This window comes from Pinus tabuliformis, chromosome 5_1, assembly GCF_031772625.1.
Source record: "Pinus tabuliformis cultivar Carrire ecotype Pingquan chromosome 5_1, CPIR1, whole genome shotgun sequence".
In the NCBI taxonomy this organism is placed as follows: domain Eukaryota; kingdom Viridiplantae; phylum Streptophyta; class Pinopsida; order Pinales; family Pinaceae; genus Pinus; species Pinus tabuliformis.
Genome location: NC_142305.1, coordinates 154,508,230 through 154,524,648, shown reverse-complemented (window position 1 = coordinate 154,524,648; position 16,419 = coordinate 154,508,230). Strand labels below are relative to the sequence as shown.

At 35.9% G+C, this 16,419-nt stretch overlaps 2 protein-coding genes across 2 annotated transcripts in view; both read left to right on the top strand.

The window, feature by feature from the left end:
- The window catches only part of LOC149163897 (apyrase 2-like), a 365,837-nt gene extending 354,382 nt beyond the window's left edge, over positions 1-11,455 (top strand). The window contains exon 5 of the mRNA XM_089429297.1: positions 11,208-11,455. Within this exon, the coding sequence (XP_089285423.1) occupies positions 11,208-11,455 (248 nt within the window). The remainder of the gene's footprint in view (positions 1-11,207) is intronic.
- An 81-nt stretch (positions 11,456-11,536) lies between these two features.
- On the top strand, positions 11,537-11,968 carry LOC149163896 (apyrase 1-like). Its single transcript, XM_089431646.1, has 2 exons — positions 11,537-11,718; positions 11,797-11,968. The coding sequence occupies exons 1-2, from the start codon at positions 11,598-11,600 to the stop codon at positions 11,931-11,933; spliced, it is 258 nt and encodes an 85-aa protein (XP_089287772.1). The 5' UTR covers positions 11,537-11,597; the 3' UTR covers positions 11,934-11,968.
- Positions 11,969-16,419: the final 4,451 nt, after the last annotated feature.

Genomic DNA, 16,419 nt, shown 5'->3' with positions numbered 1-16,419 from the left:
AATTCATACCACAATGGACATACCTGGATAAGAGCATCCTCTAATTGCTCTAATTGCAACACTCCATCCTCCAAATTGGGCTCCTCTAGATTCTTGTCCCAAATCAACAAGTCTTTATTAGACTTTGCATCTTCACAGTAATGGGACAACAATCGCAAGTTGTAATGAACATAAACCAAGCTCTCTGCCCGGTCTAAACTAAACCTGTTCCTTTTAACATTGTGGATGAAAGAATAAGAGCTCCAACACCTCTCTGCAGAAGAAGTGTTTACCACCTGTGATAGCACCCGCAATGCCAAAGCATGTAGAAGTGTAGTACCCCCTCCATGCATGTTCCACCACTCAAGAGAAGAAAAAGTCTCTCGATCTTTAATTGCATGCATGCTCCCAAATGGACTAGTGTTAAGCATATAGTTGCTCACCTGTATTCGTACCAATGCAGCCTCCTCCTCATCAGGGATTAATTTACTCAATGTAGCCATATATTTTTTGTGAACCTATTGATCTTGGTGTGGTTTTCTCCTGCTTCCCCCCCCGGGTGCTGGTGTTGAAAGCCATGATGGATGATAGTATTTAGGTGTCAAACATATGCTAATGCATGCAATGGAACATTTAGCATTTCCCATCGGTTTTCCACCTCTGCACGAATATAATTGTACAAGGTGGTATCTCTAGGCTCAACAATGTCTTCAATATGCCCCAACATGCTATCCATTTGCTCATACACCTCCCCAATTACTGGTCGATTTGAATTTGCAAACTTGATCATGTAATAAATTGGTTTGGTGAATTGCAAAACATATTTAACCTGTGCCCAAAAGTAACTGTCAAGAACAGTGTCCTTGACTGCATTAGCACCATCTATGTCAGTGTTAATTTCATCCCATGATTCAGCACACACCATATTAGTTAAAGCTTGTCTCACCTTCACTAGCCGCCTAAAGGTGAGGTAATAACTAGAAAATCTTGTCTTTGCAATTTTAAGCAACTGCAACTTGGAGTAAGTGCCATAGAAGTAGTTTACCCTTGTATGCCTTGTGATGAATTTAATGAGCTGCTTCCCTCTCCTGTAAAGCTCAGTAATCCACCCACATTCTTTGTGCTTCACAATATCATGCATCAAAAGGTTCAATGTGTGAACCAAGCACCCAGACCAAAAGATGTGTGGATAAGTATGCTCAATAATTTTTCCTCTTGCCTTAAAATTTGCTGTATTATCTATGATCACTTGAACCACATTATTCGGACCAACATCTTTGATTGATTTCAATAGTAGATCTGCAATGTTTTGTGTAGATGCAGTGATGGAGAAGGAGTCCTGACATGTAATAAATACTGCACCACTAGAAGAAACACCAAGAACATTTATCAAATGTTGGTTTCTAATATTTGTCCACCCATCTGATACAATGGATACCCCAGAATCTACCCACTCCTTTAAAGCTCTTTGAACCTTAGCTTTTTATCTTTCTAATAACACTGTTCTAGCTTTCTCATAGTTGGGGGCCTTGTATCCTTTTGGGGCTTCATTGATGGCCTTTACCATTTCATGCCAATAGGGAGAGCGAAGCACATTGAATGGTACACCGCAAGCACAAAGAAAACAGAGTATATTTCCATCCACATCATCCCTCCCAGCAACATTAAGGAAATCCCCTATTGTTCTTCTACCTCCAGAGCTTGCAGAATTACCATGAGGAGATGAGCAGCTACCAAATTTAGAGGTTGCACTTGATTCATAATGAGTTTTTTGTTTCTTGTTTTTTTGTTGTGCAACCATCTCTATTTGGATGTATTTTCTTCTTTCTTTAGTTGAAATGTTTGGGCAAATTTGTACCCCCGCAGGATCCTTTTTTTCATCACTGTCCAGCACCCCACAAAGATGCCTCCTCAGACGGGTATATGAACCACAATATGGTTTTCCTTCATGACAACCATGAGGGCACACAAATTTGTAATATCCACCACCCTTTCCCCCATCAAGTTTGGTCACATAGTTCCACAAGGGTGTTGATGTAGCTTTCCCATCTTGTGTTTTAGTGTCCCCTTCAGGTTCATCCTCTTCCTCTTCAAACCCTTCCTCCTCATCATACATTGGGTCACTCATATTGGGACCACTGTCCTCTTGTGTTTCTTCCCTTCTATTGCTATTCCCCTTTTCCATCATTAAAATCAAGAGTGGAATGATACATAGAAGCCAAAAGAACACCATCTTGGAATATGGATATAGGTGGTGGATAACCTGTAAGTAAAGGAGCAATTAGAAACAATGGGAAAGAGTAGGAGAGGGAGGAGAAAAATACAAAAAAATTGTCAAAAAAATAAGGGAGTTTGGGGTTTGAACTTACCTCTTTAGCTCTTGTAGATGAAGTCCTCCAAGCTCTTGCTCCAAGCTCCTCCTCCTTCACTCCTCCAAGCTCTCCTCTCTTCTCCTCTCCTTTCCTCTCTTCTCTTCTCCTCTCCTCTCTTCTCTTCTCCAACTCTCATAAACTCAAAGTGAGAAAATGAGGAATGAATGGGGGATTTATTCTCTTCATTCCTCACCTTAACCTCACTCTAACCTCACCCTAACCCACCCCCTTTATGCTAAGTTAACATAAATTAAAAAAAAAATGTTTTTTACCTTGCGCGTGGCCTCTTTCCAGAAGCGTATGCTTCCTCCTCTGAAGCGCCACGCTTTCGAGGCCCGAAGTGTTGTACGAAGTGCGCTTCAGAGGCATGGAAGTGGCGCTTCCGTACTGCGCTTCCAAATTTCCAAGAAGCGGCACTTCCAAATTCGGAAGCATCGCTTCCGGCCAAGCTTCCTAGGCGCTTCTGTACTGGACGCGCTTCAGGGTTTGGAACCAGGGTGGGAGCGCTTCGTGCAACATTGATCAGGATGTCATCAGTATACCACTACCAATGAGTTGGTGAATGGCCGCAAGATGTCATCCATTAGCCTCATGAAGGTTGCATGAGCATTCGTCAACCCGAAAGGCATAACCAACCATTTGAAAAGGCCCTCCTTGGCTTTGAAGGTAGTCTTCCATACATCAGAGGGTTTGATTGGTACCTGGTGATATCCTGACTTCAAATCGATCTTGCTGAAATATTCCCCCCCTTCAGTTGGTCCAGAAGGTCATCAATTTGTGGGATCAGGTAGCTATTCTGGACAGTGATCTTGTTCAGTGCTCGATAGTCAATACAGAGTCTCCAAGTCTCACCCTTCTTCTGTACCAACACGATTGGGCTCTCACAGAGTGATGAACTCAGTTGGATGTGAATTTTTTGTAGCAGCTCCTAAATATTCCTCTTGATTTCATCGTTCTCCATAACGGAGCGTCGATAGATTAGTCCATTGGGCAGTGATGCACCTGGGGTCAAATTGATGTAGTGCTTGACCTGACAGTGCAAAGGAACCCCTGCGGGGGAGGTGAAGATGCCCCAGTACTCCTCCATGACGTTGTCCATCTGTAGTTGTCGTGTAGAGGGGCCCTGTCTGGAGGTCATGGCCACTATCTTCTTCTTTCCCTGAGGGTGTATCATCAGGAAAACAAATTTTCTTACTTTGGAAATGAGCTTACTGCATTTTTTTGCAGTAATCAAAGAGATGGCGGTAGGCGATGCTACCTCTAGTATCCTGTACTACTTATTTTCAAAAGTAACAATAACAACACGAAGCCTTGATTCATACACAACATGTCGCTTCCACAAGTATGGTTGGCATAATAATACATCACAATCATAAGGGGAGCAACATCACATAATACCTCATCCGTGAAGGGCTTGAATTTGTATGGAAGGCGACACTGCTGGCTCACACGAAGATCTCGTCCTTAGTGAAGCCACTCGATGGTGTATGGTTGGGGATGTGCTGTGGCCGGTAAGCCTAGCCGCTTCACGACCTCTACCAAAATAAGGTTATTTTGTCTCCCGCTGCCGACAATGAACTGTAGCAGGGAACCCTTTACCCATAGCTGGGAGTGGAAGAAGCGCTCCTCCTCCTTTGGATCTTCAGGTTCCTCCTTCTGGATCTTCGTAGTGGAAACAATGCGTTGGGCTCCGCATTGATAATCTGCTTCCCTTTGTCATTCCACTTGTCAGGTTCTGACTCGAAGTCGGAACATGCATCTGATTTCGAAGCCTTTAGCTTGGCCACTAGTGACTGCTTGGCCTAACTGTTGAAAATAGCAACAAGAAATGATAAAAATATAATCCAGAAATTCCTATTTTAATTTGTCCTTGAATTAAAATTGTGAATTAAATTCGAATTTAGTCTCACCAGTTGCTTGGAATTAATTAATTAATTCATTATGGATTAATTAGTTGGAGAAATTCAAGTTAGAAGTCTTTCTGCAGTCATGCAACAGTTATCCCTTAAATTAAGGAGATTATCCCTTAATTAAGGAGATAAGATTGAGTTATATTTGAGTTGTAATTAGTTAGCTCAGTTTACTGAGTTAAGCCCAATTAAATTAGTTCCAAACTATTTGAGGAACTAATTGTGAGTTATCAGTCAGTTGATGCATGCATGCACTCAACAAGTGTACTCCAGATAACTGAAGATTCTCTCATTAGAAACTCATGCATGTCTATTCTGAGAAAGACCCAGTTGAGCTAAATTTCAAGGGTAGGTTACCATCAGTTGCATGTGTTTTCCTATAAAGGAAACTCATCCATGCAATCAAGGGAAGGTTCCTTGAGGATTGCCCAGTTTTGACAGTGTGTTGGAGCAGTGTGTGAGAGCAGTGTTACACTAGGTGAAGGAGATCATTCCAGAGGTAATTGCGCAAGGAAATATGAGCTTGCAGGGCAGAGGAGAAGGCTTGTGAGAATCTTTGATTGCCTGTGAGCATCCAAGAGGATTGTACTGAGAGCTGGCTAGCTGTGAGAGCTAAGGCTTTGTGTAATTCTGATGTATTTCTACCTTGTATGATAATACAAATAGTGGGGTTTTTAGCTGAGGCTTTCCCCTGAGTATTTTCTATGTTTTATGTGCATTGATTCTTCTTCTCATGGTTATATGTGTTCAGCTTTGATTCAACTCGATCTTTAAGCTTCCGCAAGTTTGATAGTAGAAGTAGATTATAGTATTTTTCTTTGGTATATTGCATTATCGAGTTAATCTACAGTCAGATTTTCTACATAGATCTCAGAGGTAGATTTGTAGATAATTTGCAGGAAATTCTACATGGTATCAGAGCCTAGTTTATCGGAGTTGTGAACAGTATACAGAGAAGAGAATTCGAAGTTTGAAGTTCGGGGTTGTAGGTGCAAATCGAATTCTTATCATACTTCAAGGTTGGCCAATGGCATTTTATGGCTTGAGACTCGAGTATGCCTTGGAAGGTAGCTCGAATTACATAGCATGGAAAGATCGCATGGAGGCTGTATTAGAAGACAATAGCTTGAAGGATTTCATTGATCAAGAAATCCCAAAGCCAGGTTCAACTAATGCACAAGAGTTGGCTGAGTGGAAGAAGTGTGTGGCGAGGGCGAGACGGATCATCCTTGAGGGAGTTCGAGACCATATTGTCTCGAGTCTCCATGGGAAGGATACTCCATATTCAATGTGGAAGACATTGAAGGACCTCTACCAGAACAGTAGCGACCAGAGGAAATTGGCACTCAAGGATAAGCTTCGAAGAATCAAGATGGAGAATGGAGATACTATTTCCACATATCTGAACAAGCTCACCACCTATAGAGATGAGCTTGGAAGTGTGGGAATAACTACTGTCGACGATGATATGGTGAGCCTCACTCTCCTTGGCCTTCCAAAGAGCTAGAATAGCTATCAGGACTCTGTGAATGGAAGGGAGAAACTGCCGGATTGGGAACGACTGTGGTTGGATCTGATGGAGGAGGAGATTAGGAGGACCACTAGAGATGGTTCTTCATCCAAGGATGATGATGAAGAAAATCTGGCCTTAGCAAGTGAGGTAAGGAAAGGGAAGGGGAAGGCATCCCATTCCGAATCGAATTCTTCTCATGGAGGGAAGAAGGTTGACAAGTCTAAAGTGAGATGCTTTAATTGTCACGAGATGGGTCATTATGTGACTAATTGCCCATCGAAAAAATCCAAGAAGGGATCCTCGGAAGGATCAGAAGGTGAGGCATTAGCCTCTCAATTCGAAATGGACTTTACCCTCATCGCATGCATGGTGTCATCGATGATGGGTTGTGGTTGGTATCTTGACAGTGGAGCCTCATTCCACATAACTGGCGATAAACGTTTATTCAGTACCTTGGAGGAGAAAGACCTCAAGATGTGCATAGAGATGGGTGACGACAAAAGGTTTAGTGTTTCAGGAGTGGGCATGGTTGCTTTTTAGAGGGAGCATGGAGCTTCTATCATCCTGACTGATGTGAAGTATGTGCCTGGACTGAAGAAGAACTTGGTATCGGTTGCGATGTTGGTGGACATAGGCTACAATGTTTTCTTCAGTAAGGGAAAGGTTTTCCTTAGACACATCACCACGAGACAGGTGAAATAGATTGGTTCACAAGTTAAGAACCTGTATGCTCTTTAGGTTCAAGATGCATGCACAACCTTGAGGAGAAAGGCAAATGTTAGAGACTTGGTGGTTGAGAGGGAGAGTAAATTACTTCTCAACATGCAGTCCCAGAAGAAGTCTCAGAAAATTGTGGAGGAGCCACAATTAGAGTTAGTAGAAGGATCACATGCAACAATACCTCCGAGTGTGAGGTGGGGCGATGTGAAGTGATAGTCCCAAGAAGGCTGAAATTGGGTAGGGCCCATTGAGAGGTTTTATCTCATGGATTGTACCTTGCTACGGGAGCCCAAAGTACATAGTAGTAGGATGAATCAGTGGGATTGATGCAGTCAGAGATCAAAGTGACAGAGGGTAGAGCAGTCAGATATTGAAGAGCGCAGAGAAGGATTGACAACAGTGTAGAAAGGCTGAATTAGCAGAAGCGCAGAGTTTTTCAGTTGACAGAGGCAATAGTAGTCAAAGACTTTGATGACAAAGGCATCATTCTGATTCAAGTTAGATGTTTTTATTTTTTGTTTCTGGAGTTGCTGGAGATACAACGCTCGAGAGAAGTGTTGCATGTAGAACATTCCAAAGGTTCAGGATCGGGATCGAGTTGAATTCCTTTCTTGTTGAGAGGGAGTGTTGAAAATAGCAACAAGAAATGATAAAAATAGAATCCAGAAATTCCAATTTTAGTTTTTCCTTGAATTAAAATTGTGAATTAAATTCGAATTTAGTCTCACCAGCTACTTGGAATTAATTTATTAATTCATTATGGATTAATTAGTTGGAGAAATTCAAGTTATAAGTCTTTCTGCAATCATGCAACAGTTATCCCTTAAATTAAGGAGATTATCCCTTAATTAAGGAGATAATATTGAGTTATATTTGAGTTGTAATTATTTAGCTCAATTTATTGAGTTAAGTCTAGTTAAATTAGTTCCAAACTATTTGAGGAACTAATTGTAAGTTATCAGTCAGTTGATGCATGCATGCACTCAACAAGTGTACTCCAGATAACTGAAGATTCTCTCATCAGAAACTCATACATGTCTATTCTGAGAAAGACCCAGTTGAGCTAAATGTCAAGGACAAGTTACTATCAGTTGCATGTGTTTTCCTATAAAGGAAACTCATCCATGTAGTCAAGGGAAGGTTCCTTGAGGATTGCGTAGTTCTGGCAATGTGTTGGAGTAGTGTGTGAGAGCAGTGTTACACTGGGTGAAGGAGATCATCTCAGAGGTAACTGTGCAAGGAAATAGGAGCTTGGAGGGTAGAGGAGAAGGCCTGTGAGAAGATTTGGTTGCTTGTGAGCATCTAGGAGCATTGTAATGAGAGCTGGCTAGCTGTGAGAGCTAAGGCTTTGTGTAATTCTAATGTATTTCCACCTTGTATGATAATACAGATAGTGGGGTTTTTAGCTGAGGCTTTCCCCCGAGTATTTTCTATGTTTCATGTGCATTGATTCTTCTTCTCATGGTTATATGTGTTTAGCTCTAATTCAACTCGATCTTTAAGCTTCCGTAAGTTTGATAGTAGAAGTAGATTATAGTATTTTTCTTTGGTATATTGCATTATCGAGTTAATCTACAGTCAGATTTTCTACATAGATCTCAGAGGTAGATTTGTAGAGAATTTGTAGGAAATTCTACACCGACACTCACTTGTGTTATGAGTGGAGCTCATATGGAACTCACACCACTTTCCTATGTCCTTCTTCCGCTTCGCGTTGTTGTTCCTTGCTTGCGGCTTTGGCGGGTTGTCCTGGGCCACCCCGCCTTGGCTTTGTCCTTTGTTTTGCGATTTGGGGGCACCTTTCCCCTGCTTTAGATTCACAGATCCAAAGTCTCGCTTCTTCTATTTAAACTTCTACTCGATCTTGACAACGTATCAGTATGTTGTGCCGAGCGAGGAGATGTCTCGAAAATCCATCTCGTTTGGATGTACCTATGTAGGCAGCTGCGATATTTGAGTACCAAATGCTACTCAGTATCCTTGATACCCAACTTTGTGCGAAGGGTATGAAAAATGTTGATAAACTCTAGCACATCTTGGTCCCTTCCTTGCCACAACGTGGTCCACTTTATGTATTTATCCTCATAGCTTCCGACAGGGTAGTACTGCTCCTTGATGGTATCCCGGAATGAATTCCAAGTCGTTGTGGCTGAAAACAGTGAGGCCGTACTTTCATCCTTCTGCTTGTAGTAGGTTTCCCACCAGTCCTTGACGTGGGGGGTGACTTTGAGTAGAGCGAAAGTAATATTTTCCTGTCTGGAAAAATCATGAACAAAAAATACCCTTCTAACAGATTTAACCATTTATCTACAGCGTCTGCATCTATCTGACCCTCAAATGTGGGCATGTCAAAGTTAACTTGTACCTTAAAGGGTGTGGTGCTTCCAGAGTAGCTGTTGGAAGTAGATGTGTCACCCTTGGGTAGCCGCTGAAGGATCTGGGAAAAGTTGTCCATCATTGTGTTCCTTTGTCACTCGACAGCCTCTTCGAGCAAGATTTTGATAGGATCTCTTGTGCTCTCGTCTTTCTTTTCATCTGCCATGGGAGGCCGTCGGGATTTGCTAGGTTGGTGTTGCAAAGGTTCGACCAGTTCAAGCCCTAACTCCTTATATCCCGACCTCGTTGGGGACATGTAAATAAAAACAGAAAAAGAGCAGACCTCTCTGATACCACTGATCCGGATTTAAACAGGAACACAACAAATTATAGATATAACCATAAATATAGAGATGAAACATAGATAATACTTCATTTCATTAATGTAAAATACTGAAAATATGCCCAGTAATATAAATGGAAATAAACTAGCTCAAGCGATAGTAGCTTATCCCTGAGAAAAGATGTGGCGGCTACATGCCTCTAAACTGTCTTACAATGAGGCTTGAAGGCCTATCTATTGTTGAGAAACAATGGAAAACCCTAAACATCCAAAACCCTAACCCTAGGAGATGAAGTGCCAAACTGTGGGCCCAGTTTGGGTAAATTGGTAGATCAACTTCCCGGGGTCGTAACTTTGGCATACGATCTCCGTTCGATGCGCACAATACCTCGTTAGAAAGATCCATTCAATGAATACAATTTTTGAGTGAGAAACATCGAACCATGGATGCATGTTGTTCCTAGTTTTCCCAAAAGTCGTCGTTTAGGGCCTCAAAATGGCTCCGGAAGTTCAGGACCCAAAAAACTGCTAAAAATAGTAAATTGTGCTACATTTAAGGAAACTGAAAAACTGAAAGAAATAATGGTGGGGGTCCAAGTAGAATTGGCGGGTGGCCACCAATATCCACCTGGATCAAGTGTGTAGACCACAACTCTCTAAGCCTTTAGAGAATTCATATAAATTGTCAGAGCCTTGTTGCAGCATTAACCCAATAGTTAGAGAAGTGTTAGAGCTAATCAAGGTAGTGTTAGAGCCTCTAAAATGACAACTCTCATAAATTCATTTATAAAAAAAGGAAATGTTAACTCTAACAATTAACTAAAAATAAATTTTATACTTAAAGGAATAATTTGAAATTACATATAGAAAAATTGATCTTTCAATTTTTAAAAACAAAAAAAATATATTTATTTTTTCAAATAAATTGAATTAAAATAAAATGTGTAAAATTTTGGACATAGTTACAATATTAATGGAAATTAATATAAATCGATCACGAGAAAATAACTATAGTACTTTATGACAAAAAACTAATAACTATAATGCTACAAAGATAATATAATACTAATACTAAATTATTAATAATATAATGGTAAATTATTAATTAAATAGGTTGAAATATGAAAGTCAAGAGTTAGATAATAATTGTAATTATCTTCCGTACATGTGATGATAAAATGGAAAATATTTTATAATATTATAAGAAAATGTTTTGCTATTGTTACTAAAAAGAGTTAAAGACTAAAGACTAATAACTATAATGATACAAAAATTGTGTAATGCTAAGTTATCAACTAGAATAGATTGAAGTATACAATGTTAGTAGAAGTGATGATAAAATGGAAAGACTTTGGGTACTTCTGCTATAAAGATGGATTGTACATTATATTGTTGATTCTGCCTAAGTTGAATGAAAAATTATTAACTATAATGATACAAAAAATGTGTAATCCTAGATTATTAACTAGAATAGATTGAAGTATACAATGTTGGTATAATAATCCTAATGATTATTAGGAGAGGTGATGATAAAATGGGAAGACTCGGGTACTTTTGCTATAAAGATGGATGGTACATTATATCGTTGATTAAGCCTAAGTTGAATGAAAAATCCACGAACTCAATATGTGGCCTTCATTAATTCATTGTATGAGAGGTTTAAAATGCCTTTTTTTTCTATTAAAAAATCAGATCAACGGGTGAGAGGTTTAATTTTTTTCATTAAAAATTGATTTTGTGAATTTATATGTAATTTGAACAAATTTAAACATGTTTATTTATTTTTAAATATATATTTATATATTTTTTATAAATAAATATTATAAATTTATGTTTGATAAAAGCAATGGGTAATCTTTTTAAAATCATGTTTATTTATTAATGATAAAATATATAATTTTACATTTATATAAATTATTGATAAAAATATTTCATAAATATATATATATATATATATATATATATATATATATATATTTTAAGTATTAATATTTTTTTAATTTTTTTTAATAAGTTATTGTATTTATTTTCTAGTAATTGACTTGTATTTTCAGGGACCTATGTTTATGATGGAATCACTTATAGCTCATTAGCATTATCTTCGGGGGCTTCTTTTGATAAATGTCGTAAAGTTGTAAAGAAAGCTTTAAGAATTGACCAAGTATGCAATTATGAAAAGTGTACATTTAGTGGTGTTTGGAATGGTGGAGGTGGAGATGGTCAAAATGATATATTTCTAACATCATATTTTTATGATAAGGCTAATCAGGTGAGATTGTTGCCCATTTTACTAAAACATTAATTCATGTATGCATATATAAACTTTATAACAATAATATATTATGGTTAACAATGTTTGTGTTTGCATATTTTAGGTTGGCCTTATTGGTAAAAACATACCAAATGCGAAGGTAAGTCTGAGAGAACTTGGAAAAGCAGCTCAAATGGCTTGTAAAATAAGTTATAAAGATGCAGCGGAGAAGTATCCTAATGTTTGGGTAGATAGTCTCCCATATGTTTGCATGGACCTTTTGTACCAATACTCTTTATTGGTTGATGGATTTGGTAAGTCTTGAGTAATGAATAGAGTACATAAAATAGTGTTTTTCTTATGAAATACTTTAACTCTGGTTTAAATTGCAGGTATCAAGTATCAAAGAAAGGTGACATTAGTAGAAGGGTTGAAATACAAGGATTACACGGTTGATGCTTCTTGGGCTGTTGGTGGTGCTATTGATCTTATTAGCTCATCTATTAAAAGTATGGCACTAGCCTCCTAAAAATACGTTTGTCTAGCCATAAAGTTCATCTATTAAAAATATGGTGCTACCCTATTAAAAATACATTTTTCTAGTTAGCGACATTTTATGTATGTAAAAAACTTTATAAATTCACGTGCATTGAGTTTATATTAAAATTGTTAGAATGGATAGCACCTCCAAATAAAAAACATTAACTTATAATATATCATAATCAACTTCAATACTTTCTATTCACATACATTGACTTTACATGAAAAATGTTACAATGATTAACACCTCCAAATAACAAAAAATTAACTCATAATATATTGCAATCAGCTTTAATACTTTCTCCATTAACTTATAATATATCACAATCAACTTCATTACTTTCTATTCACATACATTGAATTTACATGAAAATTGCTACAATGATTAACACCTCCAAATAAGAAAATATTAACTCAAAATATCTTGCAATCAAATTTAATACTTTCTCATTTTGTGTTTAGCTTATTAGCCTATTCAAATGAGACATAATGGCATTAGGTAAGAGAATTACACAATTGCAAACTTCTATGTATTATTTTAGAAATATGAGTATGGCGTTGACCTACTACAAATATGTTTATCTAACCAACAAGATCATTTATTAAAAATATGGTGGTAGCCTAATAAAAATAAATTTGTCTAGCTAGCAACATTTTATATATGTAAATCACTACGTTATAAATTAATATGCATCGAATTTACATTAAAATTGTTAAAATGGACATCACCTCCAAATACAAGAACATTAATTTATAATATCTTGCAATCAACTTTAATACTTTCTCATTTTGTGTTTAGTTTATTATCCTTCTCAAAATGAGATATAATGCTAGTAGGTGAGAGCATAATAAAGTTGCATACTTCTATGTATTATTTTGGAAATATGCTAATCATAAAGATGATATACTTTTGGTGGTTTATGGAGACGATTTGCAAAGATTGATAATATATAATTTTATAGTTTTGTATTTAAACATCAATATAATTTTTTTTACAGTCCAATAAGTATTAAACATATTTATAGTCGAATAAGTAACTCATAATATCTTGCAATCAACTTTAAAACGTTCTTCATTAACTTATAATATATCATAATCAATTTCATTACTTTCTATTCACATACATTGACTTTAAATTAAAATCGCTACAATGATTAACACCTCCAAATAAGAAAACATTAACTCATAATATCTTGCAATCAAATTTAATACTTTCTCATTTTGTGTTTAGCTTATTAGCCTACTCGAATGATACATAATGCTATTATGTGAGAAAATTACACAATTGCAAACTTCTATGTATTATTTTAGAAATATGAGTATGGTGCTGACCTACTACAAATATGTTTATCTAACCAACAAGATCATTTATTAAAACTATGGTGGTAGCCTAATAAAAATAAATTTGTCTAGCTAGCAACATTTTATGTATGTAAATCACTACTTTATAAATTAATATGCATCGAATTTACATAAAAAATTTTAAAATGGATATCACCTCCAAATACAAGAACATTAATTTATAATATCTTGCAATCAACTTTAATACTTTCTCATTTTGTGTTTAGTTTATTATCCTTCTCAAAATGAGATATAATGCTAGTAGGTGAGAGCATAATAAAGTTGCATACTTCTATGTATTATTTTGGAAATATGCTAATCATAAAGATGATATACTTTTGGTGGTTTATGGAGATGATTTGCAACGATTGATAATATATAATTTTATAGTTTTGTATTTAAACATTAATATATTTTTTTTTACAATCCAATAAGTATCTAAACATATTGATAGTCGAATAAGTAACTCATAATATCTTGCAATCAACTTTAATACTTTATCCATTAATTTATAATATATCACAATCAACTTCATTACTTTCTATTCACATGCATTGACTTTACATGAAAATTGCTACAATGATTAGCACCTCCAAATAAGAAAACATTAACTCATAATATCTTGCAATCAAATTTAATACTTTCTCATTTTGTGTTTAGCTTATTAGCCTACTCAAATGAGACATAATGATATTAGGTGAGAGGATTACACAATTGCAAACTTCTATGTATTATTTTAGAAATATGAGTATGGTGCTGACCTACTATAAATATGTTTATCTAACCAACAAGATCATTTATTACAACTATGGTGTTAGCCTAATAAAAATAAATTTGTCTAGCTAGCAAAATTTTATGTATGTAAACCACTACTTTATAAATTAATATGAATTGAATTTACATTAAAATTGTTAGAATGGATATCACCTCCAAATACCAGAACATTAATTTATAATATCTTGCAATAAACTTTAATATTTTCTCATTTTGTGTTTAGCTTATTATCCTTCTCAAAATGAGATATAATGCTAGTAGGTGAGAGCATAATAAAGTTGCATACTTCTATGTATTATTTTGGAAATATGCTAATCATAAAAATGATATACATTTGGTGGTTTATGGAGATGATTTGCAAAGATTGATAATATATAATTTTATAGTTTTGTATTTAAATATTAATATAAATTTTTTTACAATCCAATAAGTATTGATAGTCGATATATATATATATATATATATATATATATATATATATATATATATATATATATATATATATATATATATATATATATATATATATATATATATCTATATATATATATCTATATATATATATATATATATATATATATATATATATATATATATATATATATATATAAGTTTGGATGGTGAGACATGTCTAGGGATTGGAATTTCGATCACTTGGATGCACAAGGGCTTGCCAACATGCCTTTTGCCAATTGTGCTACCACATGTGGACCTTATATATATAATATTAAAAATGTAGTGAAAATATTTTTGGTGCTTTTGTTGCAATAGTAAATCATAAAAGACTACTTTTATGGTGTTCTTGTTTAACACTCCTAGCTAGTCAATGGTTAGCCACAATAAAATGCTTTCAAATTCTAGATCTTCAGAGCCATTCTCCATAATAATAGAGAGTCTCCTAGAGAGGAGCATATTTAAAATAAATGTGTGTAAATGTGAAATAACTAAAATGAATAAAAAATAACAAAAGCATGGATTAACATAAATTCATGGAAATTAAATTCTCATGATTTGATTCAAGTATAATTGCACACATCATAGAAACTACATATTTTTTGTCTTTTTATTATGCAAGGAACTTCACGTTTTTCCATTGACTCAAAGCCATATGGATGTAAACCAATTTCCTTGGATTTCTTTAGTCATGGTTTTCACATATTTTCTTTCTAGTTGTTAAATGAATTCCCTTCTATAATTTCACATTTTTTTCATCTAGTCCACTTGGATGGTCTTTCCCTTTCATGATGGCCAATCAATTTTATGTGATAGTCACTTCAACCTATGATGGCATTTGAAAAATATCCTTTTATGTGGGCCTTAAACCTTATAATTCTCTCATTCTCTCTATGTGAAATGTTTTCTTCGGTTGATGGGCCCCTCATTCACCACTCCCAATGATAATATTTTATAGTATGAGGGGAGACCCAAACTAAGGGGATCAATTGTAGTCTAGAGAAAAGTATGAATCAATTACTAATAGCTTGTACTAAGTCATCTATATAAGGGACATCACGAGAAAGAAAGGAAAGAGATAATAAAATTAGTGGAGAACCAACCAAAGCACCCTTATATTACATTATATGATAGCAACCAACAACATCTTCATGTCAAGGACATACATATTTACACTGCTACTAGATAGTTACAATAATTATAGTAACTAACCAACTTAGTTACTTAACTAGACAAGAGAGGAAACCAACTTACAATATATGCCAAGACTCTATTGGGTATGTTAACTCGATAGGGCCTCCAACATCTCCCCCACCCTCAATGCCTTCTTCATCTCTAAGAAGGGGAGCCGTGGAATTGTTACATTAACAAATAATTTGAATGAGAATAGAGAAGAATAAAAGAGTGAGAAGAGTAGATCAGATCCGGGCAAAATTAGTGAGACTCTGCTAGTGTTGGATTGGAAAAAGTTGGCAAAGGGATTGGTGTTGGATAGTCAACATATTTTGTCAGTTGAACTTTTGGTATGTCTATGTGCAAAATTCAAATCCCCCTTCTTTCTCTTTCTCTATGTGACCAATTCGATCCTTTGACCTTCATTTCTGGAGTAGTTGGTTGGGCTAGTTGTAGAGAAGTATTACATTTTGACATCGTCATTACAAAAAACGAGTACTTTAGTCATGGAGGCAGTGGTTGAGGTGTCAATGCAGGTGTTGGATTTTCACCAAATTCTATTTGATGAAGTACCAGTGCAAGACCCTGAAAATGTTGATCAAATGCCAACCAATAACTGATTGAATATCGTGCCTCAACATTGAGAGCCTTCATTTCAGCTAAGTACCTCAGCTTGTTGGATAGTGAAATTTCTATGAATGTTTGTACATCCAAGGTATATTGGTTTTCTAGCC

Coding starts and splice junctions, on each gene's coding strand:
- LOC149163896 (XM_089431646.1), top strand. CDS start 11,598: ATGGCTTGTAAAATAAGTTATAAAGATGCAGCGGAGAAGTATCCTAAT. Junction 11,719..11,796: donor TTTATTGGTTGATGGATTTG/GTAAGTCTTGAG, acceptor TTTAAATTGCAG/GTATCAAGTATCAAAGAAAG.